The 19,137-nt window shown below is 45.2% G+C and overlaps 1 protein-coding gene across 9 annotated transcripts in view; it reads left to right on the top strand.

Annotated features, from left to right (window-relative positions):
* The window catches only part of LOC138745577 (casein kinase I-like), a 168,879-nt gene extending 164,842 nt beyond the window's left edge, over positions 1-4,037 (top strand). For all 9 annotated transcript variants that reach the window (XM_069902762.1, XM_069902761.1, XM_069902757.1 and 6 more), the window contains one exon: positions 2,701-4,037. In XM_069902762.1, coding sequence (XP_069758863.1) covers positions 2,701-2,778 — 78 coding nt within the window. In that variant the 3' untranslated portion in view covers positions 2,779-4,037. The remainder of the gene's footprint in view (positions 1-2,700) is intronic.
* The last annotated feature ends 15,100 nt before the right edge of the window (positions 4,038-19,137 follow it).

The following is a 19,137-nucleotide window of genomic DNA, read 5'->3' as shown; positions in this document are numbered from 1 at the left end:
ATTAGTCATAATGCCATTAGTTTCAAGTTAATTATGGAGATAGATGGGTCTGGGCCTTGGGTTGAGATTCTAAATTGGGGAAAGGCCAATTTTGAGGAAATGAGAAAGGATCTAGAATGCGTGGATTGCGATAAGCTGTTTTCGGGCAAGGCCGTGCGAGGTAAGTGGAGGACCTTCAGAGGTGAAATTTTGAGAGTACAGAGTCTATATGTTCCTATCAGGATTAAAGCCAAGGTTCGCAGGGACAGGGAACCTTGGTTTTTGAGGGATATTGGGATCTGGTTCAAAGTTGAGAGAGGTGTACAGCAGGTATGAGCAAACGAAGTAGTTGGAGTATGAAAAATGCAAGATAAACCTAAAGAAGGCTAAAAGAGGTTGCTTTGGCAGACAAGGTGAAGGAAAATCCTAAGAGTTTTTACCGGTTTATTAAGAGCAAAAGGATAGTAATGGACAAATCTGGTCCCCTTGAAGATCAGAGTAGTCGGCTTTCTATGGAGCCAAAAGAGATGGGGGAGATCTTAAATGTTTTTTTTTCATCAGTATTCACTCAGGAAACAGCCACAGAGTTGTGGGAAGTAAGGAAAACAAACAGTGAGGCATGGAATCCCATACAGATTAAAGAGGAGGAAGTGCTTACTGCCATAAAGCAAATAAGGGTGGATAAATCCCCAGGATATTCCCTCGAGCAGAAATTTTGGGGGCTCTTGCAGAAATATTTAAAATATCCTTAGCCATGGGTGTGGTGCCGGAGGACTGGAGGGAAGCTCACGTTGATCCATTGTTTAAAAAAGGCTCCAAAGTAACCCTGAAAATTATAGGCCACTGAGCCTGACATCAGTAGAAGGTAAATTACTGGAAGGTGTTCTAAGAGATCGGATATACAATTATTTGGATAGCCAGGGGCTGATTAGGGGTAGTTAATATGGCTTTATGCATGGTAGGTCATGTTTAACTAATCTTATAGAGTTTTCTGAGGATGTACCAGGAACGTTGATGAAGGAAAAGCTGTGGGTGGCCTTTGGCAAGGTCCCATATGGGAGATTAGTCATCAATGTTCAGATGATTCATGGTGAAGTAGTGAACTGGATTCGACAATGGCTGGACGGGAGAAGCCAGAGAGTAGTGGTGGATGGGTGCTTCTCAGATTGGAGGCCTATGACTAGTGGTGTGCCTCAGGGATTGGTGCTGGGACCATGGTCGATTGTCATCTGTATCAATGATCTGGATGATAATGTGGTAAATTGGATCGGTAAGTTTGCAGTTGACACTAAGGTTGGAGGCGTCGTGGACGGCGAAGAAGGTTTTCAAACTTGGCAGAGGGTTCAAGACCAACTGGGAAAATGGGCTGAGAAATAGCAGATGGAATTTAATGCTGACTAGTGCAAGGTGTTGCATTTTGGAAGGACAAACCAAGAAAGGACGAACACGGCAAATGGTCGGGCACTGAGGGGTGTGGTAGAACAAGGATCTGGGAGTACAGAAAGTAGTGTCACAGTTGGATAGAGTTTTAAAGAGAGCTTTTGGCTTATTGCCCTCCATAAATCAAAGTATTGAGTGTATGAGCTGGGATATTATGGTACAGTTGTCTAAGACATTGGGAAGGCCATATATTGTGTACAGTTTTGGCCATTTATCTACAGAAAATGTATCAATAAGATAGAAAGAATGCAGAGAAGAATTACTGGGATGTTGCCCGGACTTTAGGAACTGAGTTACAGGGAAAGGTTAAATAGGTTATGACTTTATTCCCTAGAGTAAAGAAGAATGCAGGGAGATCTAATAGGGGTGTTTAAAATTATGAGGGGGACAGACAGAGTAAATGTAGGCCGGCTTTTTCCACTGAGGGAAGGTGAGATACAAACCAGAGGACATGGGTTAAGGGTGAAAGGGGAAAAGTTTACGGTTGAGAGGGTGCAAAGAAGGTTTACGAAAATGTTGCCTGGATTGCAGTATCTTGAATACGGAGAAAGATTGAGTAGACTGGGACTTCATTCATTGGAGTGTAGAAGGTTGAGAGGGGATTTGATGGAGGTATTTAAAATTATGAAGGGAATAGATAGAGTAGATGTGAATAGGCTCTTTCCCCTGAGGGTAGGAGAGGTTAAGGTTTTAGGGGGAAAAACTTTAGGAGTAATACAAGAGGATGCTTCTTCACTCAAAGAGTGGTGGCTGAGGGGAAAGACCTTCCGGAAGATCTAGTTGCGGCAGGGTCAATTCTGGCATTTAAGAGGAGGTTAGAGGAGTACATGGATGTGAGGGGGGTTGGAGGGTTATGGGCAGGGAGTGGGTAGGTGGAACTAGTCGAGTTTCACGTAGATGAGTGTGGACTAGAAGGGCCAGTGTGGCCTGTTTCCGTACTGTAAATGGTTATTTGGAAATGTGAAGGGAAACTTCTTCACCCAGCAAGTGGTGGGAGTGTGGAACGAATGCGGGGTCAATTTTAACACTTAACAAGAATTTGGACAGGTACATGGATGGGCAAATGGGCTGGGTGTAGGTCAGTGGGACGAGGCAAAAAAAAGAGGGTTGGCGCAGACTAGAAGGGCCGAAGAGGCGTGTTTCTGTGCCGTAACGTTCTGTGGTTTTATGGGTGGTAGATTGTTCAGCTTGCCTGCAGAAGGTGCAGTGCATTGGTTTAAATGTCCAACCTAAGGCTTGGCTTAGTTATAATTAATGGTTTCTTGTCTCCCACTGTTTTAGGTGCTGCTGTATTTTCAAGAGGAAAAAGAAGAAGAGCACGAACAGACAAAAATGACTGCAGCTCTCCAGGAACTGTGAGGCATTCCTTGCATGATCAGCTCCCTCCATTTCAGATGAAAATGCCGCCACCCTGACTGGTTGAGAAGCTTCCAACCGATGACCTTTTGTTACTTTTGTTTTGCCGTTGCCTGTGACCGTGGGGGGGGGGGAGGGGGGTAGCACCGACGCTCAGGCGCAACTGCACTTCTTCACGCGATCTGCTCCCCTGCTGGAGGGTGGCCAGGCACTCAACCTTGGGCATTTTTTTTAAAACCCACCACCGCCACCTTTTTCCTGGCCACAGGGGAAAGCAGAGAACCCCAGCAGATCTGCCCCGCCGTGAACAAGAGGCAAGAGCCTCGTGGGTGCAAGCGGACTGTCGTGCAAGGGACTCCCTCCTGGAGCGAGAAGAGAGCCACACGGACAGCGGCAGGCGCAAGTGGAAATAGATGCAAAGACAAGTGGTTATTCTATTTTGTGATGTAGCATACAAGCTGTGAAAAACTTGCAACTTTTTTTCTGCCCGTCCTTCGCTCCCCACTCCTCCGCCCAACTGTTGACCCTTTCCTCGGAGTTTTGCAGGTACCTGCCAGTGGTGCTTTGTGCATACCCTCTGAAGTCACTTTTTAAACAGGGAGAGGTAGGCTCTTTTGCGTTAAGACACACACAACGTGCTGGGGGTGGGGGGGGGAGGGGGTGGTGGTGTGCATTTTGTCCCTGGTATATCTGGTGAAAGCCCATCCTGGAGAGCGAACCCTCGCTGGCTGCTGCCTCTTTCCGATGCATTTTTAGTTTGAAACCTTGACGTTCTTATCCAAAGAGCTGTGTTTCTAGGGAGACAGTTGAACAGCATTAATTCCCTGAGATTTTTTAATTCTATTTATTTTTAAGTGGGGTGTCAACATAAGTCACAAGCCTTCAATAAGCATCTGATTTTAAGGACTGCTACAAATCGGTTGCCAAAATGAACAGCTCATGACTTAAGTTCTAGGTAGTTTCACTGGATTTAAAAAAAAAAGTTGGTATTAGCACTGCAGAGGACATGTCTTCGCCAGGAACGCACACCTCTCACCTCAGCCAGACAGGCTTCAACGCTTTCCATGCCCACCTCTCTCTCTCTCTCTCTCTCTCTCTCTCGAGGTAATCGTTCAGCATGGTCTTGATCTTTCTCGGGTCCTGTAGAGTAGGGTTCTTTTGATAATTACGTGCAAGCATCAACTTGAAGCGGGTGAATTTATTGGGATAGAGGGTGGGAGAGACATTTCCAACAATTTTGGCAGGATGTGTGTTGGGGAAGAAGGGGTGGGGGTGGTGGTGGGGGGGGGGAGGTTTGTTTAACAGAGGATCTATCCTCTGGTCTATTCTGAAATTCTTAAGCTTAACTCCGTACCTGCTGGTCAGTGACTGCGGGGGATTTTCTCTTTTTGCGCCAGGCTCAGGAAGCCGCAAAGTGCCTGTGGCTTTGCTCGCCGCCCCTGTCCTGCCGGACCCCATTGGATGGCCAGGCATCAAGTTCCAAAAAGCATGTGCGTGGGAAACCGACCATTGACTGCGTCGGTCAAGGGTTTTCAGCTGATGCGATACACCAGTGCCCTCCAGTAACATGGAAGCCGGCGGCGGGTCTGGGCACAGGTTCAGGGACTCGCCGTGGCCCAACAAGGCTAGCAGTTCCCTTTGCACCAGGAATTAAACTGCGTGGCCAACAGAGAGAAGAGCTCTCCACCCAACTGCCTGTCCCAAGGCTGCTAAACCTGCACAGCTCCTGTTGGCCGCGGGACGCCACCCAATAACCCCAACATTAGCTTTTGCTTTGGTCACCTTGCATTGCTGTACCCACCCTTTCATTTATCCTGGGGATCGGCTTGAGTTGACAGGGAGCTGGGAGGAAGTAATCTAACATTTGCAAGCGGTGTACAAACTTGAATGTCCTCTTGTGGACTTGCCACGCCAAACTGTCAGCGTTCTTGAACACTGAAGAGGAGCCTGCTGGTTTTGATTTGCAGGATCGTGTGGAAATGCTGTTTCAATCGATGGTTGCAATTGTTTTTTTATTGGTGCTTGAGGTGGGGAAGGGAAGAGCTGCCTTTTCGAGACCAGGGTCGCAATGTCATGAGCTAAAGTGCTCACTAACCCCACCCCGGCCCGAGTTGGCCAGTGAAGAAACCAAGACTGGCTCCAGCCCGCCGTTGGCACTGCAGGCTGTTCTGGTGCAGACACAGAGTTTCTGCCTAAAATGACCCAACCTTCCTCACCGAGGCTGACGGATTCTCCGCACCCAGTCTGTTCTCCCACCGGGAACAAACTACTCTTTCGTTCAGAAATGCGTAACTTGAATTTTGTCCGAGCAAATTTTATTTGAATAAAATTGTCTCCTGTGCAGTTTTACACTTATTGTTCAATTCCACCCGCTGTTAATGCAACTTTCCTTTCAGCCAAAGCACAGCTTGGAGAGTTTAAATGTTCTGGGCGCCTTCACCATCTCTTTTCTGTTGTAGAACTGACGGTGAATAGGGGGGGGGGGAGGGCAAATTCAGGAAGCAATACAAGCCTCGGAAAAAGATTTAAGTATTTGCTCTTGAAATTGTGCAGGCAATATAAATTAAGAGCTGTAAAGGGAAGTCACATTGGAGAACAGAAAGTGTTCAGAAGAGCTTAAAACTTTGAACTTCGACCGCTTTTAACCTTTCATAATATATACTCTGGACTGGGTCCATGGGTCAACTACAGGATGAACCAGCTGGTGGTTGGGTGTTAAACCAGTCCTGGAAAATAGGGACATGGAGTACAGTATATGGGCTTTGTAGTCCCTGAAAACAGGGACGCAGAGTCCAAAAGGTTAAACCTGAGGATCTTCCCGGAGACCTCGCTGATGTGTAATGCCCTAAAGTGGAAGAAGGATTTTCATTCTGTTCGAAGTGAGCTGTGGATTAGCCACTGGAAGATCTCTGCATCATTTGTTACTGTAGTCGTCCCCTCCCATGAACAAACAGCACTGTCCAGGTGACAGCATCATAAAAAAGAATGATGGTTCTGGTGGTTTTTCCCAACAACGTAATGTTACTGCAGTCAAACCCGTTATCCAGAATTCAAGCAACCCGCAAAAAAATAATCACGGAAAATTAATCGGTTAAAAAAAAAACGGAAGTTAAAAATTAGCGTGCCTCGCTGTTAGTTCGCCACACACAGTCTCAAGCAAACCAAAAAATTCACTTATTTGGCATCTACAGATCTCTCGGTGCCGGATAACAGGGGTTGCACTGTACCTTTTTAATTACCTAATTAGCATACGTTGACCTTACTATTTCCATCGGAATTTTAATTTTAAAGAAAGATTTGTCGAATATGTTTTAGATTTTATCAAAGATTGTGACCTTCCCCGTTGAGATGGTCGAGCTTTGCCAGTCTCTCCAATTATGTTTCATTGAGCAATGGCTCCCAAGGTGCAATGGAAATGAATACTGGCTCCAATGCAAAAGTCAGTACGTCCCGTTTCCCTTCCAGACATCTTATCCCTTTTGGACTCCGTGTCCTGGTTTTATACCCATCAGCTGATCTGTACTAGTGGACCCAGTCCAGAGTATATATTATGAAAGATTAAAAGGTTAATGTTTCCTGGTGGTTTCCTTGTGTCCAACAACTTGTGAAACACCTTTATGTTAAGGCATTTTTAATCGGAGAAATATAGTTTAAATTAAAGGTTAACACAAATCCGTTACCTTTAGAAGATATAATGAGTAGATTCTTTCAAAACTGACATCCTGGAAATGGGAAATATTGTGAAACAGATAGCCCCGAGGAAGCATTAGCAAAAGCCTCGCTGCGTCACTGAGTAAAGTTTGGCTCTTTCTTGACTGTTCCCTAGCTATTAAGTCATTTATTCTGTGCGCATTAATGCCGACAGATTTGACAGCAGGTAGGGCGCGAGGCGACCAGAGTTAGTTTTAGCTTAGTATTTGTTCGCCAGTCCAATGACAGTCCTTCAGATGTTCCTTGAAATGTGGGTACTTGGGACTGTCCTTTAATCAGTACTCGACCATGACTGTACAATATTTATTAGTGGAGTGCTACCTTTAATATCAGGTTGTTTCAGAGAAACTTGCCCTGAATCTATTGTTTGCCCTGAGTCTACTGGTTTTGCTGGTGGGTGCAATCATACTTAGACTTCATTACAAATCTACGTACTTTACCTTCCTTTCGCCACCACACCATCCTCTCCAGCATTCCTCCCTCCCTGTCTCTCAACGGTTGCTTAGCCAGGACTGGATTCCATAAGTTTTTTTTTTACTTTCCAAAAGCATCCTTAGCAAGAGGGAACTACCCTGTCGCTTCCAAACGGTTATTCAACAAAAGTGGCGGGCCGGGATAAACTTTTCACGGGATCCCCTTTATCTTTGGATGTATCTGGACTAGTGTGAGTAAAAGCTGTGTTTTTACTCCCTTTGGTGGTGTTGTAATAAAACTCGGGATTGCTACCTGAGCACAAATTTCTAAATAAAATTCTTAAAGTCCAAGACTAATAATCAAATCTTAAGTGTTTATTTTTCACTTGTATTTTGCAACTGGCGTTCTGGATTTACAGGAGGAGAAATCGTTTAGAGGGAATGGAATGTTTGCCTGGATCTCTCCTCTATTTGGCTTGCAAAACAATGAAAATCAAACTTTGTGGCAAAGGTTCCACTTTCTAAATTGTGTTCACACAGTCTCTCCATGGGTCAGTTCCAACTTTGAGCTTCTGCAATGGCCTGCTTTGCATTTTTTGATAATTTATATTTTTTTTTAACTTCTGAGTCATTGTTATCTGAAAGGCAGTTAATGCCGCCTAGAAATATGTTGAAGTTATCTCTGAGCTTGAACGTCCAACTGCATTAAGATACCTTTTGCTGAGTTTATTGACTGATGCTAACCTCCTATCAGAGTATATTCATGGTCTTACCCAGTCTCTGCCGTTATGAACTACCACACAGGGAACTCTTCTTCCTCAAAGACTTGGCGCACACAGCTCAGTGCGTTTAATTCCTCTGCTTCTGAGGATCTGTTTTGGATTTGGTGAGTCATTGGATTGAAATAGTACTCTCGACAGAATATGCAAAAATGTGCTGATTTATTAATGCTGATCTTTTTATCGCCTTGAACTGCTTCAACACTTTTAAAACAAGACCAATGTCCTGGTTTGGTACATAGAACATTACAGCACAGTATAGGCCTTTCAGCCCTCGACGTTGTGCCGACCTGCAGACTCCTTCCCAAAAGAAAATTACCCCTTCTACCTCTTAACTCTCAATTTTTCATTCATCCATATGGTTGAGTCTCTAAATGCCCCTCATGTTCCAGCCTCCACCACCACACCCCTGGCAAGGTATTCCAGGCACCCACAACTCTGTGATATAACTCTGACGTCTCCCCTAAACAGGCGTAGGTGTAGACCATTTGGCCCATCAAGCCTACACTGACATTCATTTTGATCATGGCTGATCATGTACCCAGTACCTGCCTTCTCCCCGATCCCCTTTGCCACAAGGGCCAAATCTAACTCTCTTAAATATACATAAGGAACCGGCTTCAACTACTTCCTGTGGCAAAGAATTTCACAGATTCACCACCCTCTGAGAGAATTTTTTTTTTCTCATCTCAGTCCTAAAAGACTTCCCCTTTATCCTTAAACCGTCCCCTGGTTCTGATTTTCCCCAACATCGAGAACAACCTTCCTGCATCTTGCATCTAGCCTGTCCAATTCCTTAAGAATTTTATACATTTCTATAAGATCACCCCCCCCCCATCTTCTAAATTCCAGTGAGTATAAGCCTAGTCGATTCAACCTTTCTTCGTATGCAAGTCTTGCCATTCCTGGTATCAATCTAGTGACCCTTCTTTGCTCTCCCTCCATGGCGAGGATGTCTTTCGTCAGATACACAATACTCCAGGTGTGGTCCCACCAAGGCCCTGTACGGCTGCAGTAGAACCTCTCTGCTCCTGTACTCAAATCCTCTTGCTATGAATGCCAACATACCATTCGCTTTCCTCACCTCCTGCTGTACCTGCATGGTCACTTTCGATGACTGGTGCACAGCGACACCCAGGTCTCGTTGCATCTCTCCTTTTCCTAATCAGACTTATTTAGGTAATAATCTTCTCTCCTGTTCTTGCCTCCAAAGTTTCTCCACATTCTATTGCCTCAGTCATGCATTAGCCACTCACTTAACTTGTCCAAGTCACCCTGCATCCTCTACACAGCTAAACTTGCCACCCAGCTTGGTGTCCTCTGCAAACTTGGAGATGCTGCTTTCTATTCCCTCATCTAAGTCATTGAGATAAATTGTAAATAACTGGGGTCCCAGCACTGAGCCACTAGTCACTGGCTGCCATTCAGAAAAGAACCCGTTTATTCCTATTCTTTGCTTCCTGTCTGCCAACCAATTCTCTCTCCACCTCAATTCTATCTCTCCTATACCATGTGCTTTAAGTTTGTACACTAATCTCCTGTGTGGGACCCTATCAAAAGCCTTCTCAAAGTCTGGATATCCCACATCCACTGGTTCTCCCTTACCCACTCTACTAGTTACATCCTCAAAAAATTCTATTAGGTTTGTCAGACATGATTTTCCTTTCACAAAACCATGCTGACCCTATCTGATGATACCACTACTCTCCAAACGTGCTGCAATCGCATCTTTAATAACTGACTAGCATTTTCCCCACTACCGATGTCAGGCTAACTGGTCTATAGTTTCCCATTTTCTCTAAAGTGGGATTATGTTTGCACTTTTAACTAATCCCAAATCTAAAGAGGTTTGAAAAATTATCACGAATGCATCCACTATTTCTTGGGCTACTTCCTTTAGCACTCGGATGCAAACTATCCGGCCCTGGGGATTTATCTGCCTTTAATCCCTTCAATTTACCTGTCACAATCTCTCCATTTACATTTATATTCTTCAGTCCCTTCCTTACATTAGATCCTCAGTCCCCTACTATATTTCCTGAAGATTATTTGTTTTACTTAGTGAAGACAGAACTAAAGTAGTTATTCAATTGGTTTGCCATGTACGCGTTCACCTGTTTTTAATGGTAATGGACCCACATTTGTCTTAACTAATTTCTCTCTTTACAAATCTATAAAAGCTTTTACAGTCATTTTTTATGTTCCCTGCCAGCTTTCTCTCATAATCCCTTTTTCCCTTTCCTAATTAATCCTTTTGCCCTCCTCTGTTGAACCCTGAATTTCTCCCAGTCCTCAGGAATACTGTTCTTTCTGGCAAGTTTATTTACTGCTTCTTTGGATTTGATCCTCTCCCTGATCTCCCTTGTTAGCCAAGGATGCACAACCCTCCTTGATTTATTATTTTTCGAAACTGGGATGTACAATTGTTGCATTTCATCCAAGCTATCTTTAAATGATCGCCATTGCATTTCCACCGTTAGTTCTTTAAGTATCATTTGCCATCTATCTTAGCCAATTCACGTTTCATACCATCAGTTAGTCTTCTTTAAATTCAGAACGTTTGTATTTGAAGTAACTCTGTCACTCTCTGTCTTAATGAAGAATTCCACCATATAGTGGTCATTCTTGTCAAAGCGGCTTCACACAAGATTGCTAACTAACCCTTCCCCATTACTCAATCCCCAGTCTAGAATGGCCTGTTCTCTCATTGGTTCCTCAACCTGCTGCTTTAGGAAACAATCCTGCATACATTCGAAGAAATCCTCTTCCTCGTCACCCTGACCAATTTGGTTCACCCAATCTACATGTAGATTAAAGTCACCCATACTAACTGCAGTCCCATTGTTGCACGCATTTCAATTTCCTATTTAATACCATCCCTAACCTCATTGTTAGGAGGCCAGTACACAACTCCCATTAGCTTCTTCTGCCCCTTAGTGTTTCTCAGCTCTACCCATATCGATTCCACATCCTCCAAGCAAATGTCCTTCCTTTCTATTGCGTTCACCTCCTCTCTAACCAACAACACTACCCCTCCTCCTCTTCCTTTCTGTCTGTCCCTCCTGAATATCGAATATCACTGGATGTTGGAGCTCCCAGCCTCGGTCCCCCTGAAGCCGTCTCTGATCCCAACCATATCCTATTCATTCATAGCTAACTGCACATTCAACTCATCCACCTTATTACGAATGCTCCTTGCATTGAGACACTAAACCTTCAGGCTGGCTTTTGCCACACTCTTATCCCTTTTACCATTATGTTGAAAAGTGGCCCTTTTTGATGTTTGCCCCAAGTTTACCTGCCGGCTACTTTTGGTTTTCACCTTGCTACCACCCTCATATTCTGTCCACCCTTCTGTCTCTCTGCACTTGCTCTCCTCCCCCGCCACATTTTTTTAAACCTAACCTGACAGTGCTAGCAAACAAACTCCCTTGGACATTGGTCCTGGGCCCTGCCCAGATGTTGACTGTCCTGTTGGTATCGGTCCCATCTGCCCCAGAACTGATTCCAATGTCCCAAGAATCTGAAACCCTCCCTCCTGCACCACTGTTCAAGCCACATACTCGTTCCAACTAATTTCTACTCTGGCCAACTCGTGACACCGGTAATAATCCAGAGATTATTACCCTTGAGGTCCTACTCTTTAATTTATCTCCTAGCTCCCTAAATTCATCTTGTAGGACCTCCTCCAGTTTTTCCCCTATATCATTGGTACCAAAATGGACCATGACAATTGCTGTTCACCCTTCCCTTTCAGAATGTCCTGCAACCGCTGAGACATCCCTGACCCTTGCATCCAGGAGGCAACACCATCCGGAAGCCCCGGTTGCGGCCACAAAAAATCCTGTCTGTTCCCCTTCCACTCTTTTTCCTGCCCCCTCTCACAGCATACACACTCACAGTGCCATGATCCTGGCTACTGCTGCCTTCTCCTGGTGGGCCATCTCCCCTAACAATATCCAAAGCAGCAAATCTGTTTTGGAGGGAATCGACCACAGGAGACTCCCTCACGACCTTACTGTTACTGCTTTTACTGTTGGTCACCCAGTCCCTATCCTTCTCTACCCTCTGAAACTGTGGTGTGACCAACTCACTAAAGGTGCTATCCACCAGCATCCCGGATGCTCCAAAGTGAATCCACGCGCAGCTCCAGTTCTGACAGGCGGTCAATCAGGAGCTGCAGCTGGACACACATCTTGTATACGTAGTCCCCAGGGACACCACCGGTATCCCTGAGTCCCCACATAGCACAGGAGGAGCATGACACGGGTCTGAGCTCACCTACCATGTCTGAAACAAAATTGTACCCAAGTAAAATTAAATGAAAACTCACCACTTCTACCTGTGCCTCTGCTCGCCAAAGCCTCCCAAGCCCAAGCCTCGGTGCCCCACTCCTATCCTGTGCCACTCACTCCCTGGCCACTCCCCACTTACCTTACCTCCCTTTTATTGACCATGTCACTCTCTCCTTCCTCCTCTCTACTGGATGCCTCTGACTCCTCGCCCGGACCCTAAACTTCCCTCCTTTCACTTTGTACAGATGTCCTCTACTCTCTTGGAGACCTCTATTAATCTTGCCTCCTAAGTCATATTTTCCAATCCGGGCATAATCCTGCTCTCCATAACTCCTTCTTCCTTCCACTAATGAAGTAACTAGAACTGAACACATTATTCCATGTATTTGTAGAGTTGCAACATGATCTCTTGACTCCTGAACTGAAACCCCTGACTTCTGAAGCCCAGCATCCCATGGGCATTTTCAACTATCCTGTCAACCTGTGCGCTATCTGACACCCCAAAAGGAACCAATTTTTAAAACTCCTGCATGTCAAGAATCAAGACGGATACAAAACGGGTCTGAATAAAAGCAGGCTTTTTCCACTGATGTTAGGTGAGATTTAAAAATTAGAAAACATGAAAGTAGAAGGTTGAAAGGGGTAAAGTTTAAAGGGAAGATTAGGGGAACCTCTTTACGCAGAGTATGGTGGGAGTGTGGAACGAGCTGCCGGCTGAAGTGGTGAACGCGGGGTCAATGTATATGGGCAGTCAGAACACTGAATGATCAAAGAACTGCTCGCTCTAACCATCCATATAACAATTAACCATATAACAATTACAAAATGGAAACAGGCCACCTCGACCCCTCTAATCTGCACCAATTTAAGTGAAACTCCACTAGTCCCACCTACCTGCTTCCTGCCCATAACCCTCCAACCCCCTCCCATCCATGCACTCATCCAACCTCCTCTTAAATGACAAAATTGATCCTGCAGCAACCTCATGTTACTTCTAAACTTTTGCCCCCTAACCCTTAACTTATGACCCCTTGTTCCAATCTCCCTGACCCTCAAGGGGAAGAGCCTATTCACATCTACTCTATCTACCCCCTCATAATTTTAAATACCTCTATCAAATCCCCCTCAACCTTTTATGCTCCAATGAATAAAGACCCAGTCTACTCAACCTTTCTCCCTATTCTAGATACTGCAATCCAGGCAACGTGTGAGTAAATCTTCTCTGCACCCTCTCTACCTTATTGATATCCGAGACTCTCATAATTCATGAAACTTTATTTCTTTATTTGTATGAATGAACACTTGCCCTGCATATGTATTGTCTGTATTTGTGATATGCTGGTTGTGTGTTTTGCACCGAGGACCGGAGAACGCTGTACTTGGGCAATCAGATGACGATAAACTTGACTTGGTTTTGACAGTTAAGAAAAAATGTGGACAGGTACATGGACGGGAGAAGAATGGAGGCATGTGGTCTGGGGACAGGTCAGTGGGATGAGACACAAATATAGTTTCTATGCTGTAGTCCTATGGTTCTGACAAGGCCATGCTTTTCATGTTTCTCCCGACTTGCAAACATGCCCCATCTTCTAGGTAAGGAACTAAATGGCCCTTAAGCTTAGCAATATGCTGCTTTTGTTTGCTAGCTACCCCCAGAATACCAGCTGGTGTTCACACAAGTTTAACACATCCTTCTTAGAGTAGGTATCCATGGGTCACTGAAATGGCCAGGTATTTGGAGCATTGATGTCAAGCTACACTGCAGGCTTTGAATAGTTCTGCTGGGGAGGGGGAGGTGCCTTCCCACATCTTCTCCCCATGCCATCATGTCTCCGCCCCCCCCCCCCCCCGAGCGTTCAAAGGATGGGGCGAGGGTCTCACTGAAACGTTTTGAATGTTGAAAGGCGTGGATGGAGTAGATGTAGAAAGGTTGTTGCCCACAGTGGGAGGGCCTAGGACAAGAGGGCACAACTTCAGGATCGAAGGGCGTCCACTAGGAGCAGAGATGCGGAGGAATTTCTTCCACCGGATGGCGGTGAATCTGTGGAATTTGTTGCCACAGGCGGTTGTGGAGGCCAGGTCTTTGGGTATAATTAAAGCAGAGATTGACAGGCATCAAAGGTTATTGAGAGAAGACCGTGCAGTGGGAAATGGATCAGCTCAGTATTGAATGGTGAGGCAGACTTGATGGGCTGAATGGCCTATTTCTGCTCCTATTGTCTTATAGTCAGTGGGAGGCAGAAAGTTCGTCACAGACTAGAAGGGCCAAAGGGCTTGTTTCTGAGCAGTAGTGTTTTATGGTTAAGTTTGAAGCAGAATTCACTGTCAATGGGTAGATTCTAAATAGTGTGGACAAACTGAGAGATCTGGGATCTGTGTCCATAGGACACTCAAAACTACTGCCTTGGTTGATAAGATGATGTCTAGTGTGTTGGCCTTCATTGACCGTGGGATCGAGTTCAAAAGGCAGGAGGTAATGTTACACTACAAGACCATGGTTAGACCCCATTTTGAATATTGTGTTCAGTTCTGGTCACCTCTCTGCAGGAAGGATGTGGATGGTATAGAGAGGGGGCAGAGGAGATTCACAAGGATGAGATTTGGATTAGAGAGCGTGAGAATAGTTTGAGGGCACTTGGTCATCTCTCCTTGGAGTGACAGAGGATGGGGTGGGGGGACGGACGACCTGTTAGAGGTGTACAGGAAGATGAGAGACATTGGACGGCCAGAGGCTTTTTCCCCAAACACCCGAGGCAAGCGTTTTAAGGCTCACGGAAAGATGTTCTGCCAGAAAGACTGAGATTCATTGGAGTTTAGCAGAATGAGGCCAGACAGGGTAAATGGTCAGAGGATATTTCTATGCACAGGAGAGACCAGTGGAGATGGCCTCAGCATTAAAGGTGCTGGGATGAGATAGAATTTCATGATGTGGCCAAGCCCTTTTCTAGTTCCAATTTTATTGTCAGGTACAGCTAGGAAGTTTTGCGAGCAAGCCAGAGGGTTGACCCATGCATAGTAAAGGCATTAACAACACAATACAGTGAGAGAACTGAGTAAAGGCCACTTTATTTAGTGCAGTACACAGAAGTGCTGGAGACTTTCAGAAGGTCGCACAGTATCTCTAAGTATATGTGTTATGTCTGGTTGCGTGTCTGAATGTTTTGCACCAAGGACCGGCGAACGCTGTTTTGTCAGGTTGTACTTGTACTTGCATGGGTCAACTCTTTGGCTTGCTCGCAAAACTTCCTAGCTGTACCTGACAATAAAATTGGAACTAGAATCCGATTTATGAAGGCCAACATCCCAAATGCCTTCTTCACCACTCTATCTACCTGAGTATCAACTTTGAGGGTACTATTTACCATAACTCCTAAATCCCTTTGTTGCTCTGCACTCCTCAATTGTCTACCATTCAATGTATATGACCTATTTAGGTTTACCTTTCCAAAATGCAACACTTCACACTTATCTGTATTAAATTCCATCAGCCATTTCTCAGCCCACTCCTCTAGCTTTCCTATATCTCTTTTTAAGCTACGGTAATCTTCCTCACTGTCCACAACACCACCAATCTTTGTGTCATCTGCAAACTTGCTTATCCAATTCTCCACCCCTTCTTCCAGATCGTTAATATATATAACAAACAATAGTGGACCCAGGACCGAACCCTGAGGAACTCCACTAGTCACCGGCCTCCAATTTGACAAACAATTTTCTACCACTACTCTCTGACACGTCCCATCCAACCACTGCTGAATCCATTTCACTACCTCCTTATTTATACCTAATGCCTCCACCTTTTTTCCTAACCTCCTGTGGGGAATTTTGTCAAAAGCTTTACTAAAGTCTAAATAGACAACATCCACAGCCTCCCCTTCATCAATCTTTTTTGTAACCTCCTCGAAAATCTCTACAAGGTTTGTTAAGTGTGATCTACCCCTGACAAAACCATGCTGACTACTATCTATCAATCCCTGTTCTTCCAAATATTTGTAAATGCCATCCCTCAGAACACTTTCCATCAACTTACCCATCACAGACGTCAGACTCACAAGTCTATAATTTCCTAGCTTACATTTGGACCCTTTCTTAAACAGCGGAACAACATGAGCCACCTTCCAATGCTCTGGCACTACCCCTGTGACCAGTGATATCCTAAATATCTCTGTTAATGGCCCCACTATCTGTACACTAGCCTCCCTGAGTGTCCTTAGGAATACATTGTCTGGACCCAGAGATTTGTCCACCTTTATCTTTTTTAACACAGCCATCACCACCTCCTCGGTTATCCTTATATGATTCATGACCTCCCCACTATTTTTCTTTACTTCAACTGGTACAATATTTTTTTCCCTAGTGAATACCGAGGCAAAGAAATCATTCAAAATTTCCCCCATCTCCTCAGACTTCTCACTCAGCCTACCCTCGCTATCTACAAGGGGTCCAATTTTATCCCTCACTATAATCTTTTACTTTTAATGTACCTATAGAAACCCTTTGGATTTATTTTTAATCTGCTTGCCAAAGCCTCTTTGTGTCTCTTTTTAGCCTTTCTAATTTCTTTCTGAAGATTTTTTCTACACTCCTTGTAGCCCTCTTTCAATTTCTCATCACCCTGCTGTTTATACCTCTTGAACACCGCCCTCCCTCTTTCTCCTAACCAAATTTCTAATATTCCTCGAAAACCAAGGCTCCCTATGACTTCCAGCCTTTCCTTTGATCCTCACTGGGACAAATCTACTCTGTACTCTCAAAAATTCTTCTTTGAATATTCTCCAATTTTCATTTACATCCTTTCCTGAAAAACATCATGTCCCACTCAATACCCCCCAAAGCCATTCTCATTCCTTCAAAATTTGCTTTTCTCCAATCCAGAACCTCAATTTTAGGCCCTTCTTTGCTCTTCCCTAAAACTACCCTAAAACTAATAGAATTGTGATCACTAGACCCAATTTGTTCTCCAACATTAACCTCAGACACCTGACCTATCTCGTTCCCTAACAGGAGATCCAGTATTACACCGTCCTGAGTCGGTTCCTCTATGTATTGATTAAGAAAACTATTTTGCACATATTTGACAAACTCTAGCCCATCCAGCCCTTTTACTGTATGGGTATCCCAATCAATGTGAGGGAAGTTAAAATCTCCCATGATCACTACCTTATGTTTATTACACCTATATGCTATCTCCTTACAAATTTGTTCTTCCAATTTTCTTGGCCCATTTGGTGGTCTATAATACACCCCTATTAGTGCCCTCATGCCTCCTCCACCCCTCAATTCCACCCAAACAGCCTCACTGAACGATCCCTCCAAACATCCTGCCACCTCACGGCAGTAATGTCCTCCTTAACAAGCAGAGCAACTCCTCCCCCTTTTTTTACCCCCTGTTCTATCATATCTAAAACATTTGTATTCTGGAATATTTAGTTACCAGTCCTGATCCTCCCGTAAGCAGGTCTCACTAATTGCCACAACATCATGATTCCAAGTGCCAATCCATGCTCTAAGCTCATCTACCTTGCTTAAAGTACATGCATTTCAGAGAATGACCCTCACATATATTCCCATTTCTACCTTAACCTCCATCCTTCCTTTGTTACCTTTATCATTCTTAACTAGGTGGCCATGCACCCTAGACACTGCTCGCAAACTCTGCTCCCCACCCCCCTGCCAAACTAGTTTAAACCCTCCCCCACAGCTCTAGCAAATCTGCTTGCCAAGATATTGGTCCCCCTCCAGTTCAAGTGGAGTCCATCCCTTTTGTACAGGTCTGACTTTCCCCAGAAGAGATCCCAATGATCCAAAAATCTTATCCCCTGCCTCCTGCACCAGCTCTTTAGCCATGCATTCATCCTCCACATCCTCCTATTTCTACCCTCTCTAGCGCCTGGCACCGGCAGCAATCCAGAGATTACTACCTTGGAGGTCCTATTTTTTTAACTTCCTGCCTAATTCTATGTATTCTTGTTTCAAGACCTCATCCCCACTTATAACTAAGTCATTGGTCCCCACAAGGACCACGACTTCTGGCTGCTCATCTTCCCCTTGCAGAATTCTGTGAACTCAATCAGAGACATCCCTGACCCTGGCACCAGGGAGGCAACAGACCAACCTGGATCCCCGATCTCGTCCCACAAACCTCCTATCTGTCCCTCTGACAAGTGAGACCCCAACCACAATTACCCTGTTCTTATCGCTCCTTGCCTCCTGAGCCTCAGGGGCAGCCCCTGTGCTGGAGACCTGACCCCCACGACTCATCCCTGGTAGGCTGTTCCCCCCAGCAGTATCCAATGCCGAATACATGTTGCTGAGGGGCACTTCCACAGGGGTACTCTGCACTGGCGCTCTCCCTCCTTTCCTCACAGTCACCCAATTCCCTGACTCCTGCCTTCTAGGGGTGACTGTCTCCCTGTAACTCCTCTCTATCACTGCCTCTGCTTCCCTTATGATCCTCAGTTCATCCAATTGCAGCTCAAGCTCCCTAACACGGTCGCTCATGAGCTGCAATTGGATGCACCTTTTGCAGGTGTAGTCGTCAGGAACAGCTGTGGTGTCTCTGACTTCCCCCATCCCACAGTTGGAGCATTTGACTACCCCAACTGACTCCATTACCTCTTTTCTCAATGTATATAGGTTATTTAAAAAGAAAAACTAAACAAATAATACTAAAAGACTAACCAAAAAGGACACCTTACCACACAGGGAGCTCCTTCTTACCGAAGTCCCTCGAGCCCAAGTCTCCACTCCTTCACTGCCCCCCACTCCTCACTGGCCGCTCCCTCCCCTTACACTCCTTTTATTGGGCCCCTTGACCAATTAACCCCATCACTTTCACCAAGCTCCTCCTCCGACTCCCAGCCGAACCAAGTAGGCCCAAGCCCCGGTAAGCCCCCGATTTTATAGCTTACCTTCTCGTCACTTTCACCAAGCTCCTCCTCCTCCTCACAACCGAACCAAGTTCCTGTCCCTCCTGCCAGTGGAAGATTTGATTTCTAGGCAATCTGGCCAGGTTCTGTCATCACACCCAGAGGTGTGTGTTTTACTTGGGGGAAAATCTCAAGATTAGAAGAGTGGCGGTAGGCCAATCAGCCCATCAGGTCTTCTCTGCCATTTATCATTCAGTCCCTCCCCTCCACTTTGGGCTATTCCCGGGGGTCACAA

The sequence above is a fragment of the Narcine bancroftii genome, chromosome 11 (assembly GCF_036971445.1).
Source record: "Narcine bancroftii isolate sNarBan1 chromosome 11, sNarBan1.hap1, whole genome shotgun sequence".
Lineage (NCBI taxonomy): Eukaryota > Metazoa > Chordata > Chondrichthyes > Torpediniformes > Narcinidae > Narcine > Narcine bancroftii.
Note: the sequence above shows the minus strand (reverse complement) of the source record. Positions and strands in the feature narration are given on the sequence as shown.